Here is a 27,883-nt window from a genome sequence, read left to right on the forward strand (position 1 = left end):
AAAGGGGAAGGAGAAGAAAAGGGGAGAGACGAGGATAAGGGGACAAACGAGGATAAGGGGACAGACGAAGATAAGGGGACAGACTAGGATAAGGGGACAGACGAGGATAAGGGGACAGACAAGGATAAAGGGACAGACGAGAATAAGGGGACAGGCGAGGGAACGGAGACAAACGAGGGAAAGGAGGCAGACGAGGGAAAGGAGGCAGACGAGGGAAAGGAGGCAGACGAGGGAAAGGAGGCAGACGAGGGAAAGGAGACAGGCGAGGGAAAGAACATTGACGCAGAAAAGGGGACAGACGAAAAAAGGGGGAAAGAGGAAGAAAGAAAGAAGAAAAAGTAAAGAAGGGGAAAAGGGAGGAGAGAAGCAGAAAAGGAGTAGATAAGGGGAAGAGGAAGGAGTGAAGGGGAAAAGAGGGAGAAAAGAACAAAAAGGAAAGAAGGCGAAAAGGAACGGGAAAAACGAGGAGAAAGGCCCAGTAAAGAAAGAAGAGTAAATGTAAAGAGAGAAGAAAAAAAGGACGAAAGGAGAAGAACAAGATAAGAAAGGGGGAGGGAAAAGGAACAAGGGAAGAGGAAAGGATGAGGAAAAGAAAAGGAAGAGAAGAGAGGAAAAGGAACAATGAGGGGATAAGGAAGAAGAGAGAGGATAAGGAAGAAGAGAGAGGATAAGGAAGAAGAGAGAGGATAAGGAAGAAGAAAGAGGATAAGGAAGAAGAGAGAGGATAAGGAAGATGAGAGAGGATAAGGAAGAAGAGAGAGGATAAGGAAGATGAGAGAGGATAAGGAAGATGAGAGGAAAAGGAAGATGAGAGAGGAAAAGGAAGAATAGAGAGGAAAAGAAAAAGAGAGGTAAGGAAAAGGAAGAAAGAGGAAAAGGAATAAGAGAGGAAAGGAAAAGGAAGAAAGAGGAAACGGAAGAAGAGAGGGGAAATGGAAGAAGGAAGATGAAAGAGAAAAAGAGGAAGAGAGGGGAAATGGAAGAATAGAGACGAAAGGGAAAAAGACGAAGGAGAAAAGGATGTAGAGAAGAGAAAAAAGAGAAAGTGAAAAGTAGAGTGGGAGGAAAAGGAAAGTAAGCAAATTGAGGAAAAGAAGGAGAAAGAAAGTGAAGGAAAAAAACAAAGAAATAAAATAAAGGGGGAAAGAAGAACAAGAAGATAATCAAAAGCTCGGCGCTACAGGTAAGACCGACTTTGAATATTTCCTATGTAAGGTGATTTGAGTATACATTTGCCCCATTTGGAATGTTGAAATTCACAAACAAACCATTTAGTTATGAAAATTCAATGTGCGTAAATAAGAAAAAGCAAAAAGCGCGCTATCTGCGAACACTATTAAACATTTGGATGAAAAATTTTTAACAGATGATGCACAGATGATAACAATCCCAACCGCCCGAATCAAGAGCGACTCAGGCGATCGGGGGTAAAATACCGCAGCCGTACGGGCCAATATTGAGAGATATCCAAAAACATCTCCAAAAAGTCTTTTGACGTTGTTGGGTATTACTTTCACTAAATTTCGCATATTGCGTGTTAATTTGAATTTGTTACCATACAAAATTCCGTTGACACAAAAACTTTGTAACGTCGATTGGAATGGGTCCAAAAAATTATCGATATGATTGAAAGTGACGAAGATCCTCAAAACGTTGAAGAGGTACCTCCCACTTTATGACCAAAAAGTTACTGTTTGGGCCGTTCTTTTTTCGAAAATGAATCTGGCCAAGCGATGACCATCAATCAGGTGCGTCATCGCGCTATAATCGATTGTTTGATGCAACAGGACAACGATCCACCATACACAGATCGACGCATAATCGATTTTTGAAGGCATTGTTCCCTGGACTTTTAATGTCGAAAAATTGCGATGTTGATGATTTAAGACCTCCGTACTTCTTTTTTAGAGCTATTTGAAATCAAAGGTTTATATCAATAATCAGAAAACCCTAGAAGAGATAAAGAACGAAATCACGAACTAGCCGCCATTTAGGCCGAAACATTAGCCGAAACTATGGAAAATGCCGAAAAACGAATACATTACATGCTACAGGCTAAAAGATATCACTTACGAGATATCATATTGAAGAAATGTGTCAATAAACCTCCCTGAACCACATTAAATGATATTTAACATTAACAACAAGAAATGTGTTAATATCTATACTTGTATTCAGTGATTGATCGTGGATGAAACAACTCGATCGGAAAAAAAAGTCCAAGTATGTGGAAAATCGAGAATCACGCCATGAGCAAGTTCCTTACCAAGCAAGGAAAAACTCCTGAAATCATTTTGGAAAAGATGTCATCGATTTATGGGGTCTCTCGCTTAGGGAATACCACGGGCTTCTATTTTAAATAAGACAGATTCGTCCGATGATGATCCTAGGCCTTCAGAAACAGCCCGAGAACCCCTATAGAAAGAACGAAGAAGATATTTCGGACCGGATTGTTACTGAAGATGAAACTTGGCTCCACATTTCGAACCTTCCATTCAGTTCAGGTTTACCCTCGAACGACTATTACTTTGTGCCGAAAATTTGATCAAACTTGGGGATAACATGTTTCATCTTAGTGCAATTTTAGAACTCCACGATACACCTAAGGTGGGTTTCTAATCAATTTCCGAAAAACAGTAATATATTATTATTACCTCAATTTGAGTAAATATCGAGTGTTTTAAGGCCTGGACGTGGTATAGAAGCAGCTTCATTATTTTTTTCAGATTTTTCAGTTGGGTAGTTTCTGAGAATGGGTCCGTTACTCTCTGCCTTTCCAAGAAATGTCGACACTAACACCGGCATTGAAAAGTACGAATCGAAGCCTTTCATTGAATGCCCAACATCATGTAACTCATTGCATGCAGCTCCCACATTCTCACCAAATTTCGTGTCAATCGGTAAAGCCGTTTCGGAGAAAACTGACATTGAACCGATTTTTTGTTTTACAAACAAAACCGTAAAAATAATTCGGGGAAAGAAATTGCCAAAGGATCATGAAGTAAAGATCCGATTACTGCTTAATACCATGAAATTATTGAACCTGTTAAAAATTTGATTATTTCAAGAATCAAATCCAAAACAAGCAAATTTCATAGAATTTTAAATTCGAATTGTAATGGAGGGAATGCCAGATAATGAATGCATTAGGCGGATTCATTCTTATCTAATCAAATCCTTCCTCGACCCAACTCAAATACTTATTCGGTTTCTTTGACATTTTAAGACTAATCTATATTAAAATTAATTCTAAGAACAATTACTCACCTTCTCACTGCTTTTCGGCGCCCAACAATTTCCATAGAAACTATCATCTTCATTGTAATCCTTCCTGTTATCTGACCAAATTGAATCGTTCAAAAACACACCAACTGATGGTAAATCGTCATCTTGGACCTTCTCAATGCTCCTGTCATTATCGTTCGCTAACTTTCCAAAATTATGTGGTAGTGAATAGAAAACGCCGCTTGTTTCAGCTTTACTTTTATCAACGAATGAACGAATGCTTTTATCACCAATATTGTTCTTATTGTAGTGATGATTGTAATAATTTGTCCAGAAATTATCAATGTTTCGTTGGCTTTTCACATCACGAGCTGCAGATGCCATTTCTGAGTTTTCATTATTCTTGTTATCTTTCCACAACGCCTCAACGTCGCTATTGAATTTCGCCTCGAATTTTGCGAAATCATTTTGCTGCTGTTGCAATGCTTTCACTGACGGTTTCTCAATGTTAAAGGCAGCTTCATCTTGATATAATCGGCGGGCCATTTTAGAGAAATTATCGAATTCTTTAAAAGAAATTAGTTCCTCATACGGGAGGTATGCATGCATAACGTCTTCGTTCTCCACGACAGCTTCATTAGCATCTTTTGTAGCAATTATATTGCCGGGCATCCCACTTTTATTAACCAATTCACTTGAACGACGTGAGGAGCAGGATAAATTCGAAGATTTGTTTAAATTATCAGCAACACTGTTTTTTATTGGCTTTCCATTTAAATTTGAAATTTTAGCACTTTTAATGCACTCGTTTGTTGCGGGCTTCATACGCTTCTCTGAATTTTTCTCGTAACGAAAACTTGTAGCATCACTTTCTGATATGCTACGATTGCGATTTTTTTGTGACATTAGAAACTCTTTTATAAGGTCCGTGCCCATCTCCCAATTACCCTCGAAATCTGTATCCCAAGTTGGCGATGAATTTCCACCGTATGAATTTTTACGAGCACTGGCCGCGCGTGTTTTGTTCATTGCTAGAATATGAGAGTTGTCATGAATTAGTGGAGGGTTCAGGTAATTAGAAAGTAAATTTTCTAGAGATACAAGTAAGGTCACGAATGAAAATTATTATAACAAGGGGCAAGAAAATATCCTCAATTCCATTTTAAATCCCTTTTTTCAATTGCAATATGTTATGTTCATATTATCTAACCAAAGTGCAATGTTGCAGGAATATTGAGAAGAAACATTTGCGGAAAGAGTATCGAAAATAAAGAATACCTTCCTCGATAAAAACACATAACTCTAAAAGTAAAATAACAACTCACATTGATTTCGTCGTCGTTTATTTTTCCTTTTCACCCCAGCTGTATTATTTAACGCAACCATATTAGCACTAGACGTTCCTGAATTTCCAGTTGGCCATGTTAATGACTTATCGTTCGATTTAGATCGCCAAACCGAATCTTCCATCTCTTTTGAAAGTGCAGGGAAAGCACGATAATATCGTTTCCTTGGATCCTCTATGTCCAACGATTTAATTGATGCTGGCAATTGATGATGTACAGGCGAATCTTCCTCGTTGGATTGCTTTTCTAAATCAATAAGCTTTTCAAATAGTTCATCTACTAAATTTTCAATACGTGAAATCTGAAAGAAAAAAAGACAAATACGAAACTTAGAAACATTCATGGATTTTTAGTTTTAACGGATTACAACTTCCAGTTTTATTTGATGCTGTTAGTTCCATCCTTCTGGGGCTTGTTAGATTCAGTATTATTTAAGCAATCTAGTAATATTAGTTTTGGCAGTTATTCAAGTATTTATGAATGCTCATATTAAGATAGTAACAAATGGCCAGCACCAGACAACTACGTGTCAGCAGAACGCTGACGATACGAATTTATATTCTCTGCTAATGTGTGAATTGGAGATTAAGGCAAATACTGAGAGCTAATGAAATTCTTTCAATGATAAAATAATATTCGAAGCTTCTAGGAATGCAGGATACAATTTGATTCAAATTAATTATTATTATTAATTAATTAGCAATGTTACATTGTCCTCGTGCGAATAATTATTGGAAGAGGGAGAGAAATGTCCAAAAATATCAATCAGTCATTGCCCTTACAATAAAATTTCATGCTTCCAGAAAGACGAACCCACCTAATGGACAGATTAACTATTTGTATTATTGTGATGGATATCGAGAGTTATTATCATATTCCTATTAAAAAGTCCAATGGAGATACCATATTTTTGTAAAATATATTATACAGGATCCGTTTCGAAAGTATTAGGACTGGAAAGACCCCGCGCAAACAGGCAGAGGAGATAGGATCTTCACGTGCACGATCAGTGAAATATTGGGAACGCTGGGAGAAATCAGCAGCAGCAGAGAAATCAGCACCTCTGTCGAAACGCTTCATTACAGAGAATCATCGAACGTTTACTGAAGCAGCGATACGAACAAACAAAGAGACTCACAACAAGATTAACGGAGCCTATAATGATGGAGCGATGGCGTAGGTCAGGACACCAGACAGCTTTTAGGGACATCGAATTGGTGGACCTCGGCGCAAAACCGGGATGTCTGGAGTTCCTTATTAAGGCAAGCCTAGACCGGATACCGGTTGTTGCGCCGTTGATGGTGATGACAATGATACTGCTATAGTTTTTTGGAGTGGCATCAGCTGTTTCAAGATAAAGAGAAGATAAAGAAAGAGCGAACAACGACCACACCATTCCAGATGTCTTTCGATCAGCAACAAAGAAACAAACAAACAGATAATGCAGTTTTTTGACTTAGAAGTCCTCACAAGGCTGTAAAAACGTCAGCCCAGCCATTGGTAACAATTGGAGGCTGTACCATGACAACGAGCCGAGGAGTACAGCGTAGTGGAGCATCTTGCTCAGCAAAGGTGGGAAACGCTGCCGCAGCCTCTCTGCAACCCAGACTTTTCTATTCTCAAGAATAAAATCGACGCTCTGGGCTCGGTGGAGGCGGTTTAACAAGCGGTGACAAAGAAGCTAAACAACATTCCGGTCCAGGTATCCCTCAAATCGTACGAAAACTGGAAAACTCATTGGCACCAGTGTGTAGATACGAAAGGGTGCTACTTTGAAAAATTCTAAACGTTTATACTATTCTCATGAAAATTATTTTTATGTCGTATTACCTTCAGGACAGATATCAACACCTGAATCTGACTATTTTTCAATCGAGATTTTCCTAAAGGAAACACAGAAAAATTGAACATCTGAAACCAGCTCATGTTGCTCTGTTATTGCATTTCCGAAAATAACAAATCAACGCACCAGAGATGAAGGAGTAAATAGCAACTATTCGCACTCGGGAGTGAAATTTCCTATGAGCAGTGTTAGTGTTTGGTGCAAACAAGAACAAATTTTGAAACTTAAAAGGCTTAAAAAATTAAGACAAAGCGTCTCCTGCGACTACCTACATTGCTATGGTAGGGGATACTTCGTGGTTGCCCACGACGTATCCTAAGACAAATCGTAATCGATAAATCCAAAGTGTACTTACACTGGTAGGTGGAGGACCTCAGTGGGTAACAATGGCACAGGAATAGCTGAAGACCACGACTCCGTTTGACATTTTGTATGATGGTGCCATTTGGAAGTTGACAAACTTAGCTCAACAAAATAGTGCTCTGGATACCGATTATCAACATCTGAAGCCCTAGCGGTTCACAAAAATTTAGTAGATGAGTGAATACTCAGATCGGGGGCCTGAAAAGCAAGGAGTGTAATTGACTCCAAACGCTTACATTAAAATCTTAAAGCTTATCTCAATTGGGCTTCAGAAATATAAGGAAACAGGGCAGAGGTGAGGCTGAGGTCAGATGTGTTGCCTCTGGCCTGGACGAAACCGTCAGTTGTCCCTTTTATGAAAACGCCGACGAATTCTGAAGGTAATGCAAACAAACTTTCAGCACAGCGCAGTCATGAGAACAGCAATCACGCAGATAATTCAAGCTGTGTGTCTGGTAATGCTGCTAATGAAGAACTTTGACTACTGAATGGAAGGGCGCTCAGAAACGTAAGTTTAGATATTTTTTAAAAGAGCCGCAACAGAAGCTTAAATGAAAAAGGGCCGTATAGTTTTTACCCCCGAATTTTCACTCTCGGTATGGATTTTTTTCTACGGCCCTGATGCTATCCTGCCTTAAGATTAATTTTTGCACTATCTATCGAATCCTATGTTACTATTATGTAGTTTTTCAGAACGTCTCTGGGGTTGTAAAATAAGTACAGAATTATTTTTCGCAACTTATTTTTCAGAGTAGAATGTTTTTATAAAACGCCACACGATAGTGAAACTAGAAGAAAGCACTTGATTCTGCCTGACATCTTGCAGGTTGTTAATAGATTGTGTAACTTGTTAACTGAATAAACATGGCATGCCTTGTGACCTCCCAGTTAGAGAGAGAGGTATTCGTTGCCATGCATTCGTCTCTCGCTTCTCGTTCTCTGCTTGTGTTTTTTTTGTCCTTCATGAGTAGGGGTCCTTAAGTTCAACAAACAGGGGTTAGTCTTATATTTATTACTCTATATTGATGGCATCAGCTCGAAAAACCTTGGCAGGAAGAATGAAGGATGATTGGAAGTATATCGTCTGGATAAGCAGTTTTTCTTGAGTCTCTCGTATCTAGAAATACTTAAAATTAGCTCGCACCAACAACGTTCTTTATATTCATTGATTACCAAGTATAGGCCCATCATTTTTGAAACATGACGGTTCCACTGAGCCAATAAATTTACTGCCCCTTGGGACTTCATGCCTAGCGAGATTCTACAAAATCTATGGTAGTTCATATTTAAACTGTCAATCACGGTCGTAAGGAAAAAAACCAGTTATGGAGTGAACATTATGAAGACCTCAGTTCATTCAGTGGTCCGGGGGAACCATTTCTCCTTCCTTCCTTTCTTAATGGGTTCGGGTTCTACGGGTTCACCATTGAGGATAATTGTGAGAAATCCACGGACGTTTAAGTCATTCTTATTATCCGCGTTTTCGGCAGATCAGGCTACATTTGCTTTTTCAATTTTTAAGATATGCGCATCATATCAGACAGCTGTGAATTTCTAATAATCCCGGAAAGCAGTATGCTTATGATCACCGGCTATTCTGCTAAAACTTTAAACTTCTATTTGATAGCCACTAATAAATAAATCGCGACCTTTTCGCGGACGGACCGCGAGAAATAGAATGAGGCATGCAACATTTGAGGGTTCATTTTTTTTTAAGTATTTTTCACAAAGCCCGCCCTTCTGCATTTTAAACTTCACCTACCAGAGCCCAAGGCCACCGCACAAAGTCGACGAAGCCATTTCCCCAAGCATTTGCAAATCGGGATAAAAATTATGTAGGTTGCTGTCAACATAATTTTATTCAAGCTTCCATTCGCTCCTGGCGGAACATACAAAAACTGGAAAGAATACTTTGGAAATACTTCTAGAAAATTTTTTTATTGTAAAATAAGAATAAGTGGAGAAATTTAGACAAAATAACGCGGATAAGGACACTGAATACAGCAAAATGAACAATAAATTCATTTGGATCGTATAAATCAACTGGTCTAGATAGATTCTACCTCGCATTCCATTTATAGAACAGCAATCAAGGGCTACACATAGACGGCTTAGAGGTGGGGTAGGATTTCCTTTTTAGCAAGGACAGAAAGATGCAACGCAGCCTAAACCATAACAGTTAATAAATCTAACCTCCTTTCTTGTCAGTACTTTTTTTTGAAATCGTTTGAGGTGCATGGGGAGTGGCAATTTTCAATAGCTAGTTCCAAACATTGATACTGCAATGAACACACAGACGGCTAAGGTATTCCTGATGGACATAGCAGACTCCTTCGGTCAATATCAACCGCCAGGAAGCACGACATAGAAAACACTAGACTTCTAGCATTGCTGGAAAATTGATTCGCTCAACATATCTGGGTGTTAAGGCTCCCTCCTGCGCCATATGCAAGAGATGCCCACAAGGCGAATCTTATCATCTCGATCGTGGGACATTGTACATATTCGAGAAAATTGCTGCAAACGTTCTCAGAGCTGATTGTGCAAGTTACATTTAGGTGTTGTGAATGGTAGAATCTTACAACAAGCCCCAACAGGACCACTCTCCTGCCGTTTATAAAAAAGAGAACCCTGAATGAACTGAAATCCCCAACCTTTTTGAGTGAAAAGCTTAACTATCAAACGTAACCAAATATTTTGAAATTATTTTGGACACAAAGCTAAATTAAGATCTATGAACCCTTAGCCATAGATATTGTTGCAATTGTTATCGCTACACGTGGCAATGAACAAAGGAAGCGAAGTATGCAACATGCAAGCATTTGAGCACAAGTGGCATACGAGCATAGTAAAGCTGCTAACAAAATTACAAACCGAGCCTTGGATGAAAAGCAACTTAACTTTTATAAGACGAAATCACAGTAGTTAAGCAGAACTGGGATCTTTGGAGTGGCAACCACCATCACCACACTATAGTACACGGAGTACAGATTGGCAGACTATAACCTTGAATGGGGCACAATAATCCTTCATGGAACTGTTCAAATTCTGCTGATACTCTTAGTATTATTATAGTACATTGCTAGATTTAAAACAGCAGAAGGGACGGGCGCTGCAATAAATGGACTGTGACAACTCTAGGTCGATATACTGTATATTTAGGTAGAGCTACATGGAATAACCGTCCGAATGGCTCAAATGATTAGAGCGCTGGGCTGTCATAGTGGAAGATCGCGATTCAAATCTCACTGATGGCAGAGAGATTTATGATCGTGACTGGATGTCGGATACCGGTCGCCTCTGCTGTGAATGAGTACCTGAGTCAAAGCAGTGTAATAATTTCAAGAGAACGCAATGCTAACCACATTGCCTCCTACAGTGTACTGTAGTGTACCGTTACGGTCTTGAATGAAGTGTTTTAGTACACTTCAAGGCCCTGGTCCAATATGGATTGTTACGCCATCGATTATTATTATTGTTACATGCAATAACCACATTTGTCGACGATATTTTGCGGGGGCAGAATAAATGCGGACCTAACATTAAAGACGATTATAGCACATCACCCAATAAGTTCCCGGTCTGAGACATAGGTGGCACCACTCTTGATAGACTCATATGATTTCTGGATAGAATTCACCTTCGAACGATACGTGTCAAAATCTCATGTGATTCCAGGCATTAGTTTACACATTACAGGGGATTTAGTGAAACAATGTTTGTTATTGTCACAAAAATGGATAATAACGAATTCCGAGTGGTGATAAAACATTTGTTTTTTAATGGCGAAAAGTACTTTCGAACCTAAAAATAGCTCGGTTAACTTTTAGGAGACTGCACTAGGGAAATCAACTATTTTTGACTAGTATGCTAAACTCAACCGCGGCCGTACAAACACCGATGATGCTGGATGCTTTGGTCGCCCAAAATCGATGATTGTTTCGAAAAAAAAAAACATAAAAGAAGTCCACAAAATAGTTTCGGAAGACCGAAAAGTGAAGTTGTGTGTGATAGCTTACAGTTCATAGGTATCAGAACGTAATGTATTTAAAATTTCAGACCAAAATTTGGGCATGTATAAGTTGCTTTCGAAGTGAGTGCCATGTTCGCTCACACCGGACCAAACGCAACAGCGCGTTGAGGGTTCACAGCATATTTGGAGCTACATTTTGAGACGCGCATTATATATGGTTCATCGAATATCTTCACGAAGGTAAAACTATCAATATATGGAATGTCACATGATATTATTGGATCGATTGAGTGAAGAAATAAAGAAAAGACGGCTTCACATGCAAAAGACAAAAGGTGCTGTTTCACCAGGAAAATGCGCCGCGGCACAAATCGATGAAAACGATGGTGAAAATTAACAAATTACACTTCGAATTGCTTCCCCGCCCACCGTACTCCCAGCAATGACTGGCTCAAAAAGATGCTCCAGGGAAAAAATTCTACTCAAATGAAGAAGCGATTGCCGGCCGAGACTGAGACCTATTTTGAGCAAAGACAAATCGTTTGACAAAAAAGGTATTAAACATTACAGGAACGTTGGACGCAATGTACCATTCTTGAAGGAGAGTATGTGGATTAACAAAGTCAAATTTCTAAAAAAAAAATTGTTTTTCTTTGTGAGACCGGAGACTTATTGAATGATGTGTTACATAGAAGTAAAATCTCTATTCCTCCAGGAGGGTGGTAATGGAAAACCTATCGAAAGGAAACAGGAATAACAAATTAATACTGTAGAAGGGACGGTGGATCGAAAGAGCCAGAACTTCTAGAGAATAACAAACACAGGAGGGAATCAGTTGGAACTAGTAGAGCACCTCCTCACCTTAACGAGTAGATCAAAATTTACAAATTCCCGCCCTCATCTCTACGAATTATTAGTGAATAAGGAGGGAAATTAAAGTTCATTATTTTGTCTAAATGTTTCAGTGGCTTTACCGAAATCGTTTGAAGTAGGACAATAAAACAGTGAGAAATTATACTTTCAATCTATCAAAATATTGGTAGTTCAACATTAGTGCAGACAAATAGATTTCCTTCCTAAATTTTTCTTCTACATAAAAATCCGCATTTAAATAGCGATACGTACCTCTTGCTCTGTTGAGACTGCATCTAGTAAGCATTGAACTGCAGTGAATTTCTTAATTGTTTCAGTATCGCAAGGAGGAAAACGTTTGCTGCCTTTTTGATTAGCAAAATATCTCTGCGTAGACATCAAAGAAAAATCCACACATGAAATAAAAAGAATCAAATTAGCATTTTTTTTACAAATTAAGTAGTGGCATCTGAATTACTTCTAAATTGCTGAATTCAATTGGATCGTTTATTTGAACAGACGAATGCAAAAGAGATAAGAGAAGTCTAGAATATATGAGAGGTGCCTCAACGCCTAATTGCTCCAATCGAGATACTAACCAATCAGAGATGGCGTTCACTGCACGCGTTGATACAAGCTGGGGGTACTTCATACCTGTGTGCGAAAAGAAATTGTGTATTGTTTGTTACAGTATTCCGAGCAGGATATTTCGGGAGCGTCATTTCGAAAGATTTGCAACGGATAAACTTACAACACACAAGTGGAATGAGGGAATTTGTTGATAATTTTGAAAAAAAAAAAATGTTTTTTTTTTGAATGCCAGAATTTGATCAATTTTGAATGTTCAAATTGTACAATTTTGAATGTCCGAATTGTTGGATTTTTTCTCGCAACTTTTGATTGACTATGTGATTTTACGGAATTTGAACTTGTAGTACTAGGCAGGAAGAAAAATTGGACCTATTGGTAGAGTAGTCAAAGTTCTCGGGACAGGATAATGTGGGAAATGGATATTTTACGATGACTACAACGGGATTCTTAAAGTTAAATCCAGAAACACCAACTCAATATTTGAGAAACATTATAGATGCGATGACCTTTTTGTAAAAAAAAAAATTACTGCGATAACAGGACGGGGACATATTTGCGCAACGAACTCGGAAGTGGTTAACAAACTTTATGCAAATATAAAAAAGATTTCGGGTTTCGCTACATGAAAAAAAATATTAGAATGTCCCAGAGCAAGGACTACTTGCAGAAAAAATGATATTATCAGAGTACGTTCCAATAAAAATCGTGGGATATTGTCATCGATTTTTGTCTATTTACTAAAATGAAACTATCTTAACGACTCTAAGGTCCACAACCACTTCAGAGGTTTGTAGTTACATTTTAGTCAGCTTAAACTCAATTATCTGCAAGACTGCACCGCTGACAAACAAACGCTTCCAATGTAAATGGAAAAATTTTGTGGTCACTTGTAACATGTTATTTTTCGTTAGTAATGGAAGTAATGAAAACCCAAGCCATATTTTTCAGATAACCTTGATATCAACCGATTTTAAACTGTCTGAATTTGAAAGTTTCTGGATTTTACTCTCTTGCTACCTTGAAAACCAAACGATGTACACAAATCTTTCAAACTAATGTTCATTAGGATTTTTTCTACGTATTAGTTTAAACTCTACGTTAAAAATAAGAAAACTTACCTTCTTGTAATTTATAATTGATGTCATTCGTGGTACAGGATGAATCCAATTCCAGAGAAATTGGATTTGTTGGGTGAATAATATTGGCGCCGGTTTATACGCGGGCCTATATTCAAATGATGGCGCGCTCTTTTCCTATTCATTTTGTATTGGTGCCTTAAGGTTCCAAGGCAAACCAAACAAATCACGTGAAATTTTTAAACCAAACATTATCGCTCTTTTTTTGGATATTATGATTCAATGTCTGTTAACTGGCTCTGCAACGTAGTTATTCGATGAATTTATAAAATTTTTATGAAATATGAGAGAGAAAATACGGACGAAGAGTTTTGAGTTTGTTGAATAATGCGAACGAAGTATTGCTGATGTGTTTTACTATGATCTGTTAACGTTGAATTGCTGCTGCTTGGTCTATGTTGTATTTTCGTTTTAGTTTCAGTAAAGAAAATAATAAAAATTTAACATAAATTCATGGTTCCATTGGTAGGTTCTATTCGTCGTGTGTCAATTGTGTTGATGTGGTTGTTCCGCCCTGTTGCGTTGGAGATTGGTTTATTTTTAGTAGTTATCCATTTTATTTTTTAGTGATGATGCGAGACCTCTTTTACAAAGACTCGTTTCGAAAGATTTAAAATCTGAAATTATAAAAAAGATACGGTTATATTGCAGAATTCCTCTTAACACAATCTATGTTAACACTAACTCTTTTAGAACACTCCAAGGTGAAAAGGTTTCAATAACACGTCTTTCACTAAATACACAATGCCTAACAATGATGCCATGTCCTGCCCATTGCCCACTAATTTCTGGACTAATGAGTTGCCCATCAAGTTCATTTCGGCTGTTAATGGGTGACTTGAGTGAGTGCGCTTGTGTGGGTAGTAATTCTGCACACATCGTTGAGAATTTATCCCAAAGACTTAGCAGCAATTCTGTAAATTAAGTACTTTTCAAAGTCGAATGCTTGAAAATCCTTTCTGAACGCTGAACGGGTTAATGTTACAAATTGCCAAGTTTGTGACGAGCTACCTGAGGTCAGGTAGTTGAAAAAATTGAATCTCATGTCGGAACAGCAACTTTTTCAGAAGGAACATGCCTGAAAATTCAAGTTATTACTGCCTTCCCCATAGATTTCTGTTGAATTCAGGAGGGTGTAATATCATAATCCCCTGAGTGTGAATGTTCAGGTAATTATTTTGGACCGACTTAAGAATCGTTTTATTGCATTTCGTTTGTATTTAAGGAAACAAAATGATTCAGTGGTGCACCATTTCACAAAAACCTCGAATAAACTTGAAGATGCGCGGCATATTCACTGAAAAGCCATGAAAACAAATTCGTTTTAACGACATGCATATGACCGACAACGCTGAATACGACTTGGCAGCAATTATAGAAGAAACACAAAAGACAATGTTCTGCATTAATAAAGCCAAAGTACAAAGTTCGAATTGATTCTACCCAGTCAAAGCATCCACACGACTTTGGAACGCAATATTCAAACGCTTTATCAGCGACAAGAGCGCTATCAGTGCATAGACAAGTAACGCACTTTCGGCGTGGATGATTCACGAATATCATGCAAATAAAAAGCCTTATCAGCAATTTTCTAAGATTGGAATGTTTATGTTACTGCTGACCAATATTCCCACCTCTTGCACACTTGTCAACAAAGCAAGGTCGTCGTTATGCATTCCGCATGACTAAGCGGCTAAGATAGTGAAGTGGTATGTGCGGATATGCTGGGTGAAAAAAAAACTTGATTGCGATTTGTATGCTTCGTACGAAACGGTTTGCGTAAAGCGTACGGCGGTGTATATTCAATTATGCCAAAGCAAATGAGCTAACTGAGTGACGTCGACGGTAGCTGTAACCGCTTTAGTTATACTTTCTTCGGGGAAATTTCCTCGTATCTAAATTATGTTTACCACATTCCTCAGTATCTTGAACTGGTACAGTGTTTCGCAACTTTTTTGACAAATGAGTGTAACGAATCATGTTTTGTTGAATTGTGGAAACTTATCGCTATCTGAAGCAAGTGGAAAGATATTTTAGCAATTGACCCAGAAAATTCAACAGATAAATATATTTCAATTCAGATAACGCAAAATAAACATTCGATGGAAAAGTGACATCAGATAATGATGAACAAGTTTAATTGTGGGGCGACAAGCCTTAGATAAACAAAAAAAGTAAATTTCATCTGAAATACGCAGTTGAACTGAATCGTAGATAACGTCTGGAGAGCAGATTGTATATAATTTGTGTTCTATAACTTAATGAGTCAAATAATTATGGGAATTCCCTGATTGGAATGCGTCTTTCGCTTATATATAGTTGGTTGCTTTCCATTTTGAGTTTTTATAGATAGAGAAGTTCATGGTTATAGATATGATAAACACGGTGCAGATTTCAGCTGTGATTTAAATAAGCGAAAGAATACGAACAGCATATGCATACTTACGATGAAAAAACTGTCATGTCACCGAAACGTGTTCGAAAATATTTATCAATTGAACTCATTATCTTGGGCAATCTCCAGTTAAAATCGAATTACCTCTTCTCGGTGGCGATTCAACTTTAGCCACATCTCCTAGAGTGACAAGACAGCCAATATAAATTTGGGAACGCTGTTAAAATGGATCCACGAAAACTATTCAATATTGAAATGGGTTTGAAAGACACATCGACAAAGCAGAGTATCCAATCCACTTCTTGTTGTCTAACGAAATCGAACAATGTTTTCAGATGCAGTTCTGTAAAACATCACCAGCAACACACCAAACCGATACAAATACAAAGTCAGACCTAGCGCCTAAGCTGAATTTGAAAAAAAAACTCGCCATAACCGCAACTTGGCGAACAAAGAAATTAACAAAGCTATCATTTTGGCTACTGCTTCCTTCACATACAGAAATAGCAAGCTGATATTAGTTGATGAGTTCGAATATAACTCGTATGCAAGTCACACAAATATGGCGTAGGAACCGACTTTTACCAAATATGGAAACAAACTTAATTCAGAATGCAAAGCATTGTTGTTACTTGAGTGCAATTATCCGACTAATTTCCGCAATAAAGAGAATTAACTCGAAAATTGGAAACATAAGTCCCAGGTTGAATAAGTTTGAGCATTATAAGCAAACTGATAGGTAAACACAAGCCTTGATTGCTGAAGCAACAATCAAAAACGTCCTCTTGGAACACTCCAATAATTGATTTTTCCGACTACGAACACCTCAGTCAAATCAGAAAATTCACAACATTGACTGAGTCTTCTGGAAATTGCCGTCTTAGCCCACAACGGTAAAACAAAGGTTACCAATTTTATCATTAGAAGTTTACTCATAACCTCTCTAAAACTTCTATTAGGTGTTTTTAATAATTGCATTAATTATTATTAAATTATTTTCCGTCTACATGGATAGTAGCAAAAATAGTTGCAATCCGAAAGAAGGAATTTCCGCCAAGCCAAAAAATGTTCAGTCCAACTTGGGAAGACTTTTTGACAGCATCAACAACTCGACCCAACGCTGTGATCTTAAAATATTCCCAACCATCAGTTCGGATTCAATCATAAACACACTGAGCTGTCTTCACAATATAGCTGTCTCTAAACTTAACTTCAAGAATGAACCAACCGTAGACTGTGCATCGGATCGGGAAAAGGCTTTAGACTCTGAAGGACAAGCTTATCGAAAACAACTTCCCAATTCCCATTGCTAGAGTTGCGATAAGCTTTTTCGAAAATAGGCTCTTCTTTGTTAACGTGGGAAATGAAATCTCCAATCTCTTGCCGGTAATATCAGACGTATTGCAAAGGTTCTTTTCAGGACCAACTTTATACTTTGCCATGGCCGACGCGTGGTGGTGAGAATAGACCGGAGATAATTCAATATGTTAATGATATGCTAACCATCACGTCTAACTTCGTCCCTAAAAGGCCGTCAAAACAATGGAAAAATACTTGGCACTTCTTTGCAAGTATTTCCATCTTGGGCCTTTAAGATAAATGGAGTAAATTTAGTTGCTAGGCGGTTTTATCCTGAATATAATTCATACACATGTCGTGTTTTTGAATTTATACAAGGGAGCAAATACCGCTTTGTCGCTTTTTTTAGTCACGATGCTCCTAAGGCAGAGGAGAGCCAACGTCTGATAAGTTGCCTCTGCCTTGGACGAAACCCCGAACCTACTTGGGAATTAGTTTCACGAACTGCGCAAGTTTAATCCCTACCTGAAGCTCGCTTAAAACCCGAGGCGCAGTTGGTAGGATATCTATTCTTCGCAAAAAAATAGGTCAGTGAAAGTGACGTTCTATGAAATTCTGATAAGGCCTATTATTTGTTACGGACCACCTACGGGAACCCCCACCTCATGGCTAGAAATGAATAACATTTCAACGCCGAATAATAAGATATTGCACCGACTTGAATGTGAATGTTTCAATTTGATGGAAAAGTTCTTCGAGAAAACGAAAGAACACTCGAATCCGCTAATTCAGCAAATACAAACAGGGTAGCGCATCCCCTTTGATCACATTTCTCAGGCTCTGACAAAGTGTGAGTAATAATTTAAAATTTTCCATCGTCTTTCGCCTGCGCTTTTTGCAAATTGTCTGGGCCTTCGAGCAATTCATGGCACATAACAGAAATCATTTTTGGGAGGGCAAAGCAAGGAGTTAACACTTCCCTCTCCAAAATTAATTTTCGTCATATGAACATCTTCGTTTCTTATGTCATGGTAGTAACAGACGAAAGAGCCAGGCCGGTCTAAACTCATTTTTATTAAATCCGAGAAAACAATTTTTTCCCACTTCGTAGTCCATTGAATTTACTTTTGGCAAATTCCAGTTTAGCGTTTCTACATCGCACTATTGACTGCCACTTCTGTGTATTGCAGAGTCGCTGCGACAAAGCAAAAGAAAGTTTTTGTTTGCATTCAAATATTTCTCGTTAACCGAACGATCGTCTGAACCATAATGTTTGCTTTCTAAAAGGAATTTTCAAAGTAACAGACCAGAAGGGAAAAATATTGTAATGCGTTTAATATGTATCTGTCAATGTAACTATATTCGGTGAAAAACATTTTACACTTTCCTTTTGCATCTATGGTCAGCCTATTTCAGCTTACAAAAACTGTAGCGCTCTAAACGCTTCACCATAGTCAAAGCTTTTCCTGTACAAGACAATGATCTTCTCAATCCTCATGTGTTCGTCGCAGTTTGGGTTTCTTAGCAAGAAAAATTGCGAAGAATTGTTGGCCTCCTACATGAACAATTCCATAGCCTACAAAACGACGAAATCTATCAGCGATACCATGACCATACCATGGTTGTGGATAAAATTCGACTCAATAGGTTGCGGTGAATTGCTTGCAACAGGCAGACTATGAACCAATTTTAATAATGCCTGCCATCCGCGATCCAGCAAGCCTGTCAGTTACAATAATCAATGCGTGATTCGCGGTGTTTCCAGCGAAAAGGTTTAAGGAATTAAAACGCAACACTGTCTCCGTCGCTAGTAGTGACTTTTATTAAGCAAATATCGATATTTCGGGAACAACTTGGTCTCTTCTTCAGTGCACGGGTGTGAAATATCGAAATCGGGACAGTGTTACGTTTTAATTCCTGTCAGTTACGCCTGAACAGTCCGCAGTTGACCGGCGGCCGGAACGTGGAGCCTAGTTGGCCAATTAGTTTAAATTGTTTAGGCGGCCGGACAGTCGAGTAGTAGTGAACTAGAATTTTATCTGGATCTTCATCGCCGGTAAAAATTTTCTCTGAATGCTCCAAAACAAAAATGTCTTAAATTTGCGTGTCAATGTCTTTCACAGCCAGAGTTGAACTATGGTGCCCATTCGGCTGGCAGGCAGGTGGATGCTGTTTTCAGTTGAACAGGCGGCCGGGGACTATCAAGCGCGACTGACAGGTATACCGGAACTTGGAAGACCACCTTAAGATTTTGTTCTGCACGGTCCACATCGTCGAAAAATATGCAAATATTTTATATGCCAAGTGTAAAAGTTACAATCCCACTCTTACGTGTTATGCCCACCAGAACTCGAATTTAGGCCTTAAAAAGAAAAAAACACGTCACCTACAATACCGTCCTTCGGCAGTAGAATAATTAGAGCTCACTAAAACAAATAGATGAGCTGCTGGTGCCACAAGGGTACGAACAATAGTTCGTCCACAAAATATTACCAATAAATATGAATTCAGTTTCATATAACACAACACGGAAAAACTTGGTGATAGAAAATCTCAGGATGGACCAACTTTGGTTTCGATTATAAGCAATATAGGAAGTGAACTTGACATTTTTCAAAAGAATTTCAACAAATAAATGGAATTAAAATTTGCTTTCTATAAAAAAAAAATAAATCGGGATACCAGAAGCTGGGCACTTCAGGTATAAAGGTTTTGTGTTGATCTTATGTGAGAAACTTTCTATGCGCGTTTCTTTTTTGGCAGATAGCTACAAATCCAAAATATTCCTCCATATATGTATTTCCAAACTTTCAGATGTATGTACATATTGAAGCCATAAATATTATCCTCATCCTGAGCAAACATCGTCCATTAACACATACTCATGTGTACATATATATATACACTACATGTGCATATATAAGTACAAAAGTCGAATACCGCTGAGATACTAACGTAGATATATATCCATCTGGATGGAACACTACCCGCAAAAAACTTTTACGCCTGGCCGGTTTCGACCGCAGGATGGTTGCGATCTCACCAAACACTGCCTTGCGCCTCCTCCCTGAGGACTAGTGTGACCGAAACAAGCCGCAGGTGTCATTTTGCTCTATTTTTGTTTAATTCAAAACCCGACAAGGGTATGAATTATTGTTCCAAAGCGCTAGATTCGCCCTTAGACTAGCCTCAGCTAATACATTTACTTTTTGTTTAGTAATGAGCCTGCCATCTACTCAAGCGGTGCGAGTTACTATTCAAATTAATGCGGCCCGCCAACTACTCAGAACCATTGGAATACAATGAATTCACAAGGAATACAAAAGTTCGACCTTCTATAACTTTATTAGCAATAGTTGGATTGTCTTCAAACGTTCAAGAATTGTTTCTTACATTATCACTTTTACTTGTGCCAAATTTTAAATTTTTCTAGAATGAACTTGACGGGGGGTTCGGGTAAATTTCTAAGATATACTTATATGCTATTATTAACTTTATTTGAGCAAATACCGTAATGAGATTTATCTTGAGGTCTAGATTTTGCATCGATGCCCTACTGTGATTTTTTTTCAAATTCTCCGGTTGTATAGGTTCTGAGAACGAGATCTGTTTCACTTTCTGGTTTTACTAGAAGACCAGTTTCAAAAATACTAATTGAACCCTTTCGTTTGATACCCTATATGATCATATTCTGTGAAAAGAAAATATTGTTCCCCATTTTCGCATATATGAGGAATCCCCCTTCAACTCCAACACAAAATTATGTCACTACACAAACCACATATTCTCACAAAACTTTGTGATTGCTCCAGCCGCTTCGGAGTAAATCTCGTGTGACAGACGGACAGATAAACATTGAATCGATTTTAATTAGGTTTTCTTTCACGCAAAACCTTAAAAATCGGCAATCAAGAGGGTACGGGCAAATATTAAGAACGTCCCTGCACAGTTAATTCACACGGTTTTCTTCTCCCACTCATTTGAGTGTAGATTTTATGAAAGATAGGATCCCCAAAAAATGGCAAACGTTTTTAGCGCATAATTACAGATGTATTTTACGCCTCCGGATATCAAAGAAATAACACTGGGAGCCAATTGGTTTTGTTCGTTTACAAAACCCTTGTTCTTACTCAATGCGCAAACGTATGCGCGGCCTCTATAATATATAATAAGAGGTACTGATAATAAGAGGGAGAATAGCAAAGTAAATGCTCTGGTGACCGACAAAAGATAGGTCGGAAAAAAGCAACGAGAAAAGGAGGCGAAATTTGATCCGCCGCTAGTAGGGGAAGAAATATGGATGAGGTCATCAATCAGTTGGATGGAACTCATCAAGAAACGAAGGCGGTGAAAAAGAATATGTCCGACAAGTACATATCGATCTTGAAAAAAATTAAAGCTGTGACCATCATCCAGCGAAATATTAAGTTCGCGGAACGCTATCTATCCGTTGATATCAAAACTAGAGTACTGACCACAGTTCTGTCATTAAAGCATTCTCTGAATTTCAACTCGATCTGGCAAATCTCTTTTTGTTTAGCCATTCTAAGTTGGCATGCCAGTGCATTTTGCAACAATGGAAACCATACATGTGTTATTTATCAGGTTGTCCACAAAGTTTTCGCACAAATCAAAGACAGAATTCAGCAGATAAGTTTATAAAAACCTTTAATTATTTAATCTAATATATAATTGCCTCCATTAGATACGACTTCCCTCCATCTATCGGGCAACTTCAAAATCCCCCCTCTATAAAACTCTTCCCCCTTCCCCTCAAAGTACATGCGAAGTGCACTTTGGAGGTCAGCTTCAGAAGTCATTTTTTTACCATCCAGAAAATGTTGGAGGGACCTGAACAAATGGTAATCAGAAGGAGCAAGGTCGGGACTATACGCAGGATGACTCAAAACTTCCCAGCCAAGCTCACTCAATTTTCGCTGAGTAGTTAAAGATGTATGCGGCCGGGCGTTATCATGATGAAAGACAATATTTCGCCTGTTGACCAATGCTGGTCGTTTCGAACGTAGCTGGGTGTTTAATCTGTCGAGCTGCTCGCAGTACTTATCGGCGGTAATGGTCTCGTTTGGTCCCAAAAGCTCGTAGTGTATGGGGCCACGAACGTCCCACCATATACTGAGCATTCGCTTCTGCTGATGAATAGACGGCTTTGCTACCGATGGACCCGGTTGATCTCGATGAGTGTAGGCTCGTTTCTTCGCTACGTTTTCGTACACAATCCATTTCTCATCGCCAGTTACCAATCGATTCAAAAAAGGGTCGTTTTCGTTCCGTAAAAGGTTAGCGGAGCAAATTCTCACTCTATCGGCCAGATTTCGCTCAGTCAGTTCGTGCGGTACCCACTTTGTGCTCTTCAAAACATATCCAAGACGCGTAATGGCTACTGCTACTCCTGATTTTGATACACCGAGATCCTCTGCAAGCACACGTGTCGAAAGAAAAGGATTCGCTTCCAGTTTGTTGCGCAGGATATCGTCGTCAATCGTATAGGGTCTTCCTGAGCGAGGTTCATCTTCAAGTGTCAGGTCTCCGCTGTAGAATTTTTCGAACCAATCGTAAACTGTCCTGCGCTTTACCTTTCCTTCACCGAATACCTTCGACAAATTTTCAATCGCCTTCGGCACCTTCGTCCCCATTTGAAACTCGTACAAAATGCAATGACGAAAATGTACTTTGTCGAATTCCATGTTTATCCTTGAATATCCTTCACAACACTGATCCTTCAAGGATAATTTACCATGCATTTTATAGTTAGGACTCTGACCTTTCCATTGGGATATCACATGTTGTACCTGCTGTTTTGGTTTGTCTGCTAATTGCTTTTTAATTGTCACATTAATATTTGTGCGAAAACTTTGTGGACAACCTGATAATATGTTCCTTCAAAAACAATGGTTTACAAGTGGATGATGAATTTAAAAGAGGTCTTACAAGTATTGAAGACGATATCCACGAGCGGGATTCCCAAAAAGTGCACAAATTTCAGGAAACAGTAAAAAGAGTACAGGATATGGTTGTGGGTAATCGTCATGTGACACAGAAAGGCAGGCCGTAGGCATCTCAGCGGGCAGTGTAAGCCATATCTTAAGTGAAATTGTGGGTTTCAGAAAGCTGTGCGTGCAATGGATGCGACATTCTCTAACAATGGACCGGGACCTTCTCAGCAACATTTGAAGCGTTTTAGAAAAAATAAAAAAGAATTTGTGCGTCAATTCATCACCGTGTATGGGACCTGGATATATCACCATGATCCTGTATCAACACAAGAGGCTCAGGAGTGGCGCCCACCGAATCTTCGGCACCGAAGTGAGTTCGTGAGCAAAAATTAGCTAAAGAGCTGTTAGTTAACTGGCATACGACTACGGAGATGGGATCATTAAATTAGAGAATCGTTATAATAAGTGTATTGAAGTTAATGAAGATCACACAGCAAAATAAAGTAATTTTTACAACTATAAAGCCCCGTTTTCAGTTCTATTCTACGAACTTTTTTATATAATAGTATATAAATGGACTTTAAAAATGACACAATGAAGATAGAGGATCTCCTAGACCATATCCCACAAAAGCCAAGCTTCTATAAAATCGTTGGAGAGTTGAAGAAAGGAAAAACAAGTCCAGTCCGTAAGGCTGGCGGTCTCAATTCGCCAAAAAGAGTATAGGCAACCGATAAAATAAAAAGAAGTCTGTCTTGAGACGGTAGTCAAATGAAGCAAGCAGTGTCGAAAATGCAAAAAGAACCTTTTAAGTTCGGCGACACCTGCAGGAGTTTTTCAAGAAAACCAAACAGCGGCCAACCAGGAGGCGCTAAGGTAGATGAGAAATCTTAAACCGGTGGTATACTTGTCGAACTTAGGTCAAGCAAGCCTGAAGAAAAATCAATTGTTTCATGGCTCGGACCCATGTCCACCTTTAAAATGGTTCCCTCCCCACCCCCATCTTATGACCGATCAAATCGGACTTCACAAATATCACCAATGTTAAGGTAAGAGACACATCTGTCAACTCTAGAGAGCAAAAACTAGCTCGCCCCCGGGAAAAGGCCAAGCTGCCTCTGCGCACACAGCTGAGGTATGGAAAGGGCATGACAAAGACACTTTTTCTTATAAGCCAAGACTTTCGCGACACAAAAATGTGGTTCTCTGTAAAGAATAAAGTATGGGAAAGACATGGCCAGATCTTCAAAAAGCTGAAGAAAATAAATTATTAGGAGAAGTGCCGCCTGAGTAAAACTCATTGTTCCAAATATCAGTAGCATTCCGATATTTCAACGCCATGGAATCGAGAACATTAGCCGCTACGGATTCCTTAGTACCAGCAATATGAAATTGGAAAATAATGGAACTTTATATCATCGACCTCCCTCAATCTCCGTCCGAATATCCAACAACAATTGACGCAAGGAAATTCTCCGAAGCTATCCCTGAAGTACTAAACCAGCCAAGAGAGGTGGATGGGAATAGAATAGTGTTCGCTGCGTCACTAGTGAACTCAACGATAAGACTTACAAAACCAGAGCCCAAAATGAAACCCTGTCATGCCAAGTTGGTACTCCAGACTTAAGCAGATTGCACAACATGTAAGAAATCAAGACAATCTTCGATCCACAACATGCTGAAGTGAGCAACATTAGCATGATTTCTTTCTGCCTCAGTTATAACCTGCTCTCCTGGAATAATAATTCGAGAGTACCTCCTTTCCGAAAAATAATAATATGAACGCATTTATATGTCGAAACGGACAAGTAGCCTTTTGAAAAGCGAAATAAAAATTAATCGAAAATGTTGTCTAAGATGCGACTACTTCAAAGAAGGGAACTACGCCCACTTAAATATGTCAGGGAATGAATGATGCAAAGTCATTCCCGGTCGATGCCCGTCCTTCATTAAAAACTTCCACGACACGATGACTTAGGTCGGTACGCGGTCTCAACGTGTTAAGAGAAAAATGTTGATTTCTGCTTAGTGGAATGGCCGGATACATAGAAAAGTGAAAGCAGGAAAGAGCCATTCAATCCTAAATATTTACAATCGTTATTTGTTGCAAAATTGTATTTTTTTTATTAACCACAACCTGTCCAACATGTTCCCGACAAAGCAAGGATTTAACGTGATATTTGTATCACGGTGAACTAAATTATGTTACTACGAATTTGCTCATTTATTAATGCTTCATTTACACTTTGATCTGAATTCTTGTGGGATTGGAAAATGCCCCAGTTTCATCGCGTTTGCCTTCACATGATCCATTAGGGGACTGATAACCGGAAGGTGTTTGGCTTGGTATCAGTCGCAATTGCTCACATTGTCAAGTGAAATCAGCTTGGATGTGGCAGTTTTCGACGTGCATTTTGAATGGGACCAATAAGCAAACACCGAGTTCGGCTAGCGTATTTTAGTGAATTGTGCAAAGTGATTGGAATGTGGCCGCTCTCCAGTTCCAAGCCACAAAGTGCAGCGCGTCGTGGTGCTCTGGAATCTTCGCTGGTTCCACTCGACTCCGCATCACACGACACGTTAGTAATTACGTAACTGCAGCCACAAATAGTGGGCAACCTCGCCAGAAATTGACTAGAGGGAACTAGCCTCCTGGGCCATCGACAACCCACCATTTGACAGTTCGACGCTGACGTCTCGTCAAGGTCATTAAACACAAAACTCTGGCCAAGCCGTATCTGCTGTCGACGCCACGACTCGTGAAAAATGAAAACCTAGAAATGGAATGTCGACGAAGAATCTCTCGCGAGACGACAAAGAAATCTGGTCTCGTCTTGGGAACTACGACCGCGTCGCGCGTTCGCCATTCATAACTTCGCAAGATACAACGACACAAGGTAAGCGAAGGACGAACGCGATGCATAACAAACGGCGGCTTTGTGTGGCTTTTTGTGACTGTACTCGAGCCGCGGTCGCCGCTCCCGCCCGCGCCCATCTGCCCGGATTCCAAGAAAACTTCCACCGCTATGCACTTGACACAGCGAACAAAACCGCGACTACGCTACGCGCACACTTGGCGGAACAACAAAACACCGCCAGCAGCGCGATATCGCGCAATTTACCTGTTTTCCTCAACTTTCATGCGGCCACCGTTGGACTGGATCCGGAGTGGAGAGGTCAAAAACTTTTACACTCGTTCGCGCGCCGTCCGCGGAAAAAACAGTTAACTTTACGGAATTTCACAGCACTCAGCGCGGCTGGCGTAAGAAAATGCGCGCCACTCGTCGTCGCCAGCGAAATTCCACAGATTCCAGCACACACGAATTTTTACTTGGGGCCAGCGAAGGCGAGATTTCTTCGAGTTTTCCTTGCCGTGTCCCACGACGCCCGGGCACGTAGCGCACGCAGGCGAATTCACGCCACGATCGCGATTCCGACTTTATTTCTCTGTTTTCACTTTTCCAACACTTTGTCAAAACTTTTCCTTGCGGAAATCTGCAATTTGTTTGATTTGGATCCGACTTTTGACGCCGTAGTGAAAAAATGTCGAAGTCATCGAAAGACAGATGATTGTCAAATCGCTGCACGACGAGCAACGATGCGCGCGAAGAATGTCGACATTCGACGAGGTGGCGGATTGTGTGCCGTTGTGTCGCTGTAGATGTTTACACACACATTACGATGGCGGCGTTCACTCCAGCGGTAGAATTGTACCATTCCGAGTTTTGTGCTGATGTACCACAGCGCAAGGTACCCACCGACTTTTCGAAAAAAAAGTGCAATTCGAAATATTCAGTCGAGGTCTTCGATTCGGCTATGCATGCCCAATAGAATAAATTAGAAAAAAGATTTTTACTGCACATGTCACACAAGATATCGATAAATCCACCGCTTAATACAATGTGGAAGATTCAATCAATTTCTTCATTCGAGAATGCGATGACCGAATTGGTTGGTCGAGACGCTGCCTCTCGACTGTGTTGTCGACTACGTCTTGGGTGTCTGTTTTCATCGTTGTGCTTGCCCCCCCTGGCCTAAGTTTGCTTACACAGCATTAAGCACGATGCTAATGAAACTTAAGTGATCATCGAGGGGCCCAAGTAAGGATATGATGCGCCATTTCGATCAAATGAGCTCGTAAGAACGTGACTGCTGCGGGAAAGCCGCGGGGAGTATAACTAGTCGGCTTAGGAAAGGAACTTCCCCTGCCTAGAATCTGAGATCCCCTTCAAGTCCCCAAAGGATTGTTTACCTAGCGTCCATAGCCTGGCTCTAGCTAGAAATGGGCAATGGCAAAGAAAGTGCCTGAAAGTTTCTCCTCCCTCTCCACAATTTCGGCAGTGCAAATTTTAGGTTATGCCAACTCTGATGATGTAGCTTCCCTATAGGCCAATACAGTAGCAAACCACCATAATCCTGTAAGCCTTTGTGCACGCATCTAGCCCAAAAGCTCCCTCGATCGGATTTTGTTGTAGGAAGGCGAGATTCTCCTTAACTTAACACAGATAATGAGCTCGATTGAGTAGATTCCATCCTTCGCAGTCGCTAGCAGGACACACATGAGCTGCCAATAGTTGAGCTCCGCCTGGCCAGTCCATCGACCCGCGCCTTCCCCTCTATGTTCCTCTGAAAGGAAACACAGAAGAGGGTGACTCTGAACGAGCAGCCCAATCTGTTCAGTGCCGTCACTACACTCCTCGACCAGTCTGTAGCCACTAAGTATAAATCCCTTATGGTCGCTAGGCTATCGATCGAAATGACTATATTACGCTTGGGACTCAAATCATGACCCGGCCATCTACAGGTCTCCAGAGTCGGCAGTACCTCCGCTTGGAATATGCTGGTCACTGTCCGTATCCGAGAAACCTCACGCACCGACACCATAGAGCTTCTTTGATGAAGAATA

General features: G+C 39.7%; 1 protein-coding gene across 4 annotated transcripts in view; it reads right to left on the reverse strand.

The window, feature by feature from the left end:
- The window catches only part of LOC119657441, a 68,258-nt gene that overhangs the window by 23,597 nt on the left and 16,778 nt on the right, over positions 1-27,883 (reverse strand). The window contains exons 1-7 of one of the 4 annotated variants that reach the window (XM_038064350.1): positions 26,100-26,237; positions 13,633-13,946; positions 13,312-13,568; positions 12,081-12,256; positions 11,876-11,989; positions 4,551-4,872; positions 3,268-4,256 (exon numbers count right to left, since the gene is read on the reverse strand). In XM_038064350.1, coding sequence (XP_037920278.1) covers positions 3,268-4,256; positions 4,551-4,872; positions 11,876-11,989; positions 12,081-12,254 — 1,599 coding nt within the window. In that variant the 5' untranslated portion in view covers positions 12,255-12,256; positions 13,312-13,568; positions 13,633-13,946; positions 26,100-26,237. Of the gene's footprint in view, positions 1-3,267; positions 4,257-4,550; positions 4,873-11,875; positions 11,990-12,080; positions 12,257-13,311; positions 13,947-26,099; positions 26,238-27,883 lie in introns of those variants that run through there. The other 3 variants (XM_038064349.1, XM_038064351.1, XM_038064352.1) reach the window with 3 other exon arrangements.

The sequence above is a fragment of the Hermetia illucens genome, chromosome 5 (genome assembly GCF_905115235.1).
Source record: "Hermetia illucens chromosome 5, iHerIll2.2.curated.20191125, whole genome shotgun sequence".
NCBI classification, from domain to species: Eukaryota; Metazoa; Arthropoda; class Insecta; order Diptera; family Stratiomyidae; genus Hermetia; species Hermetia illucens.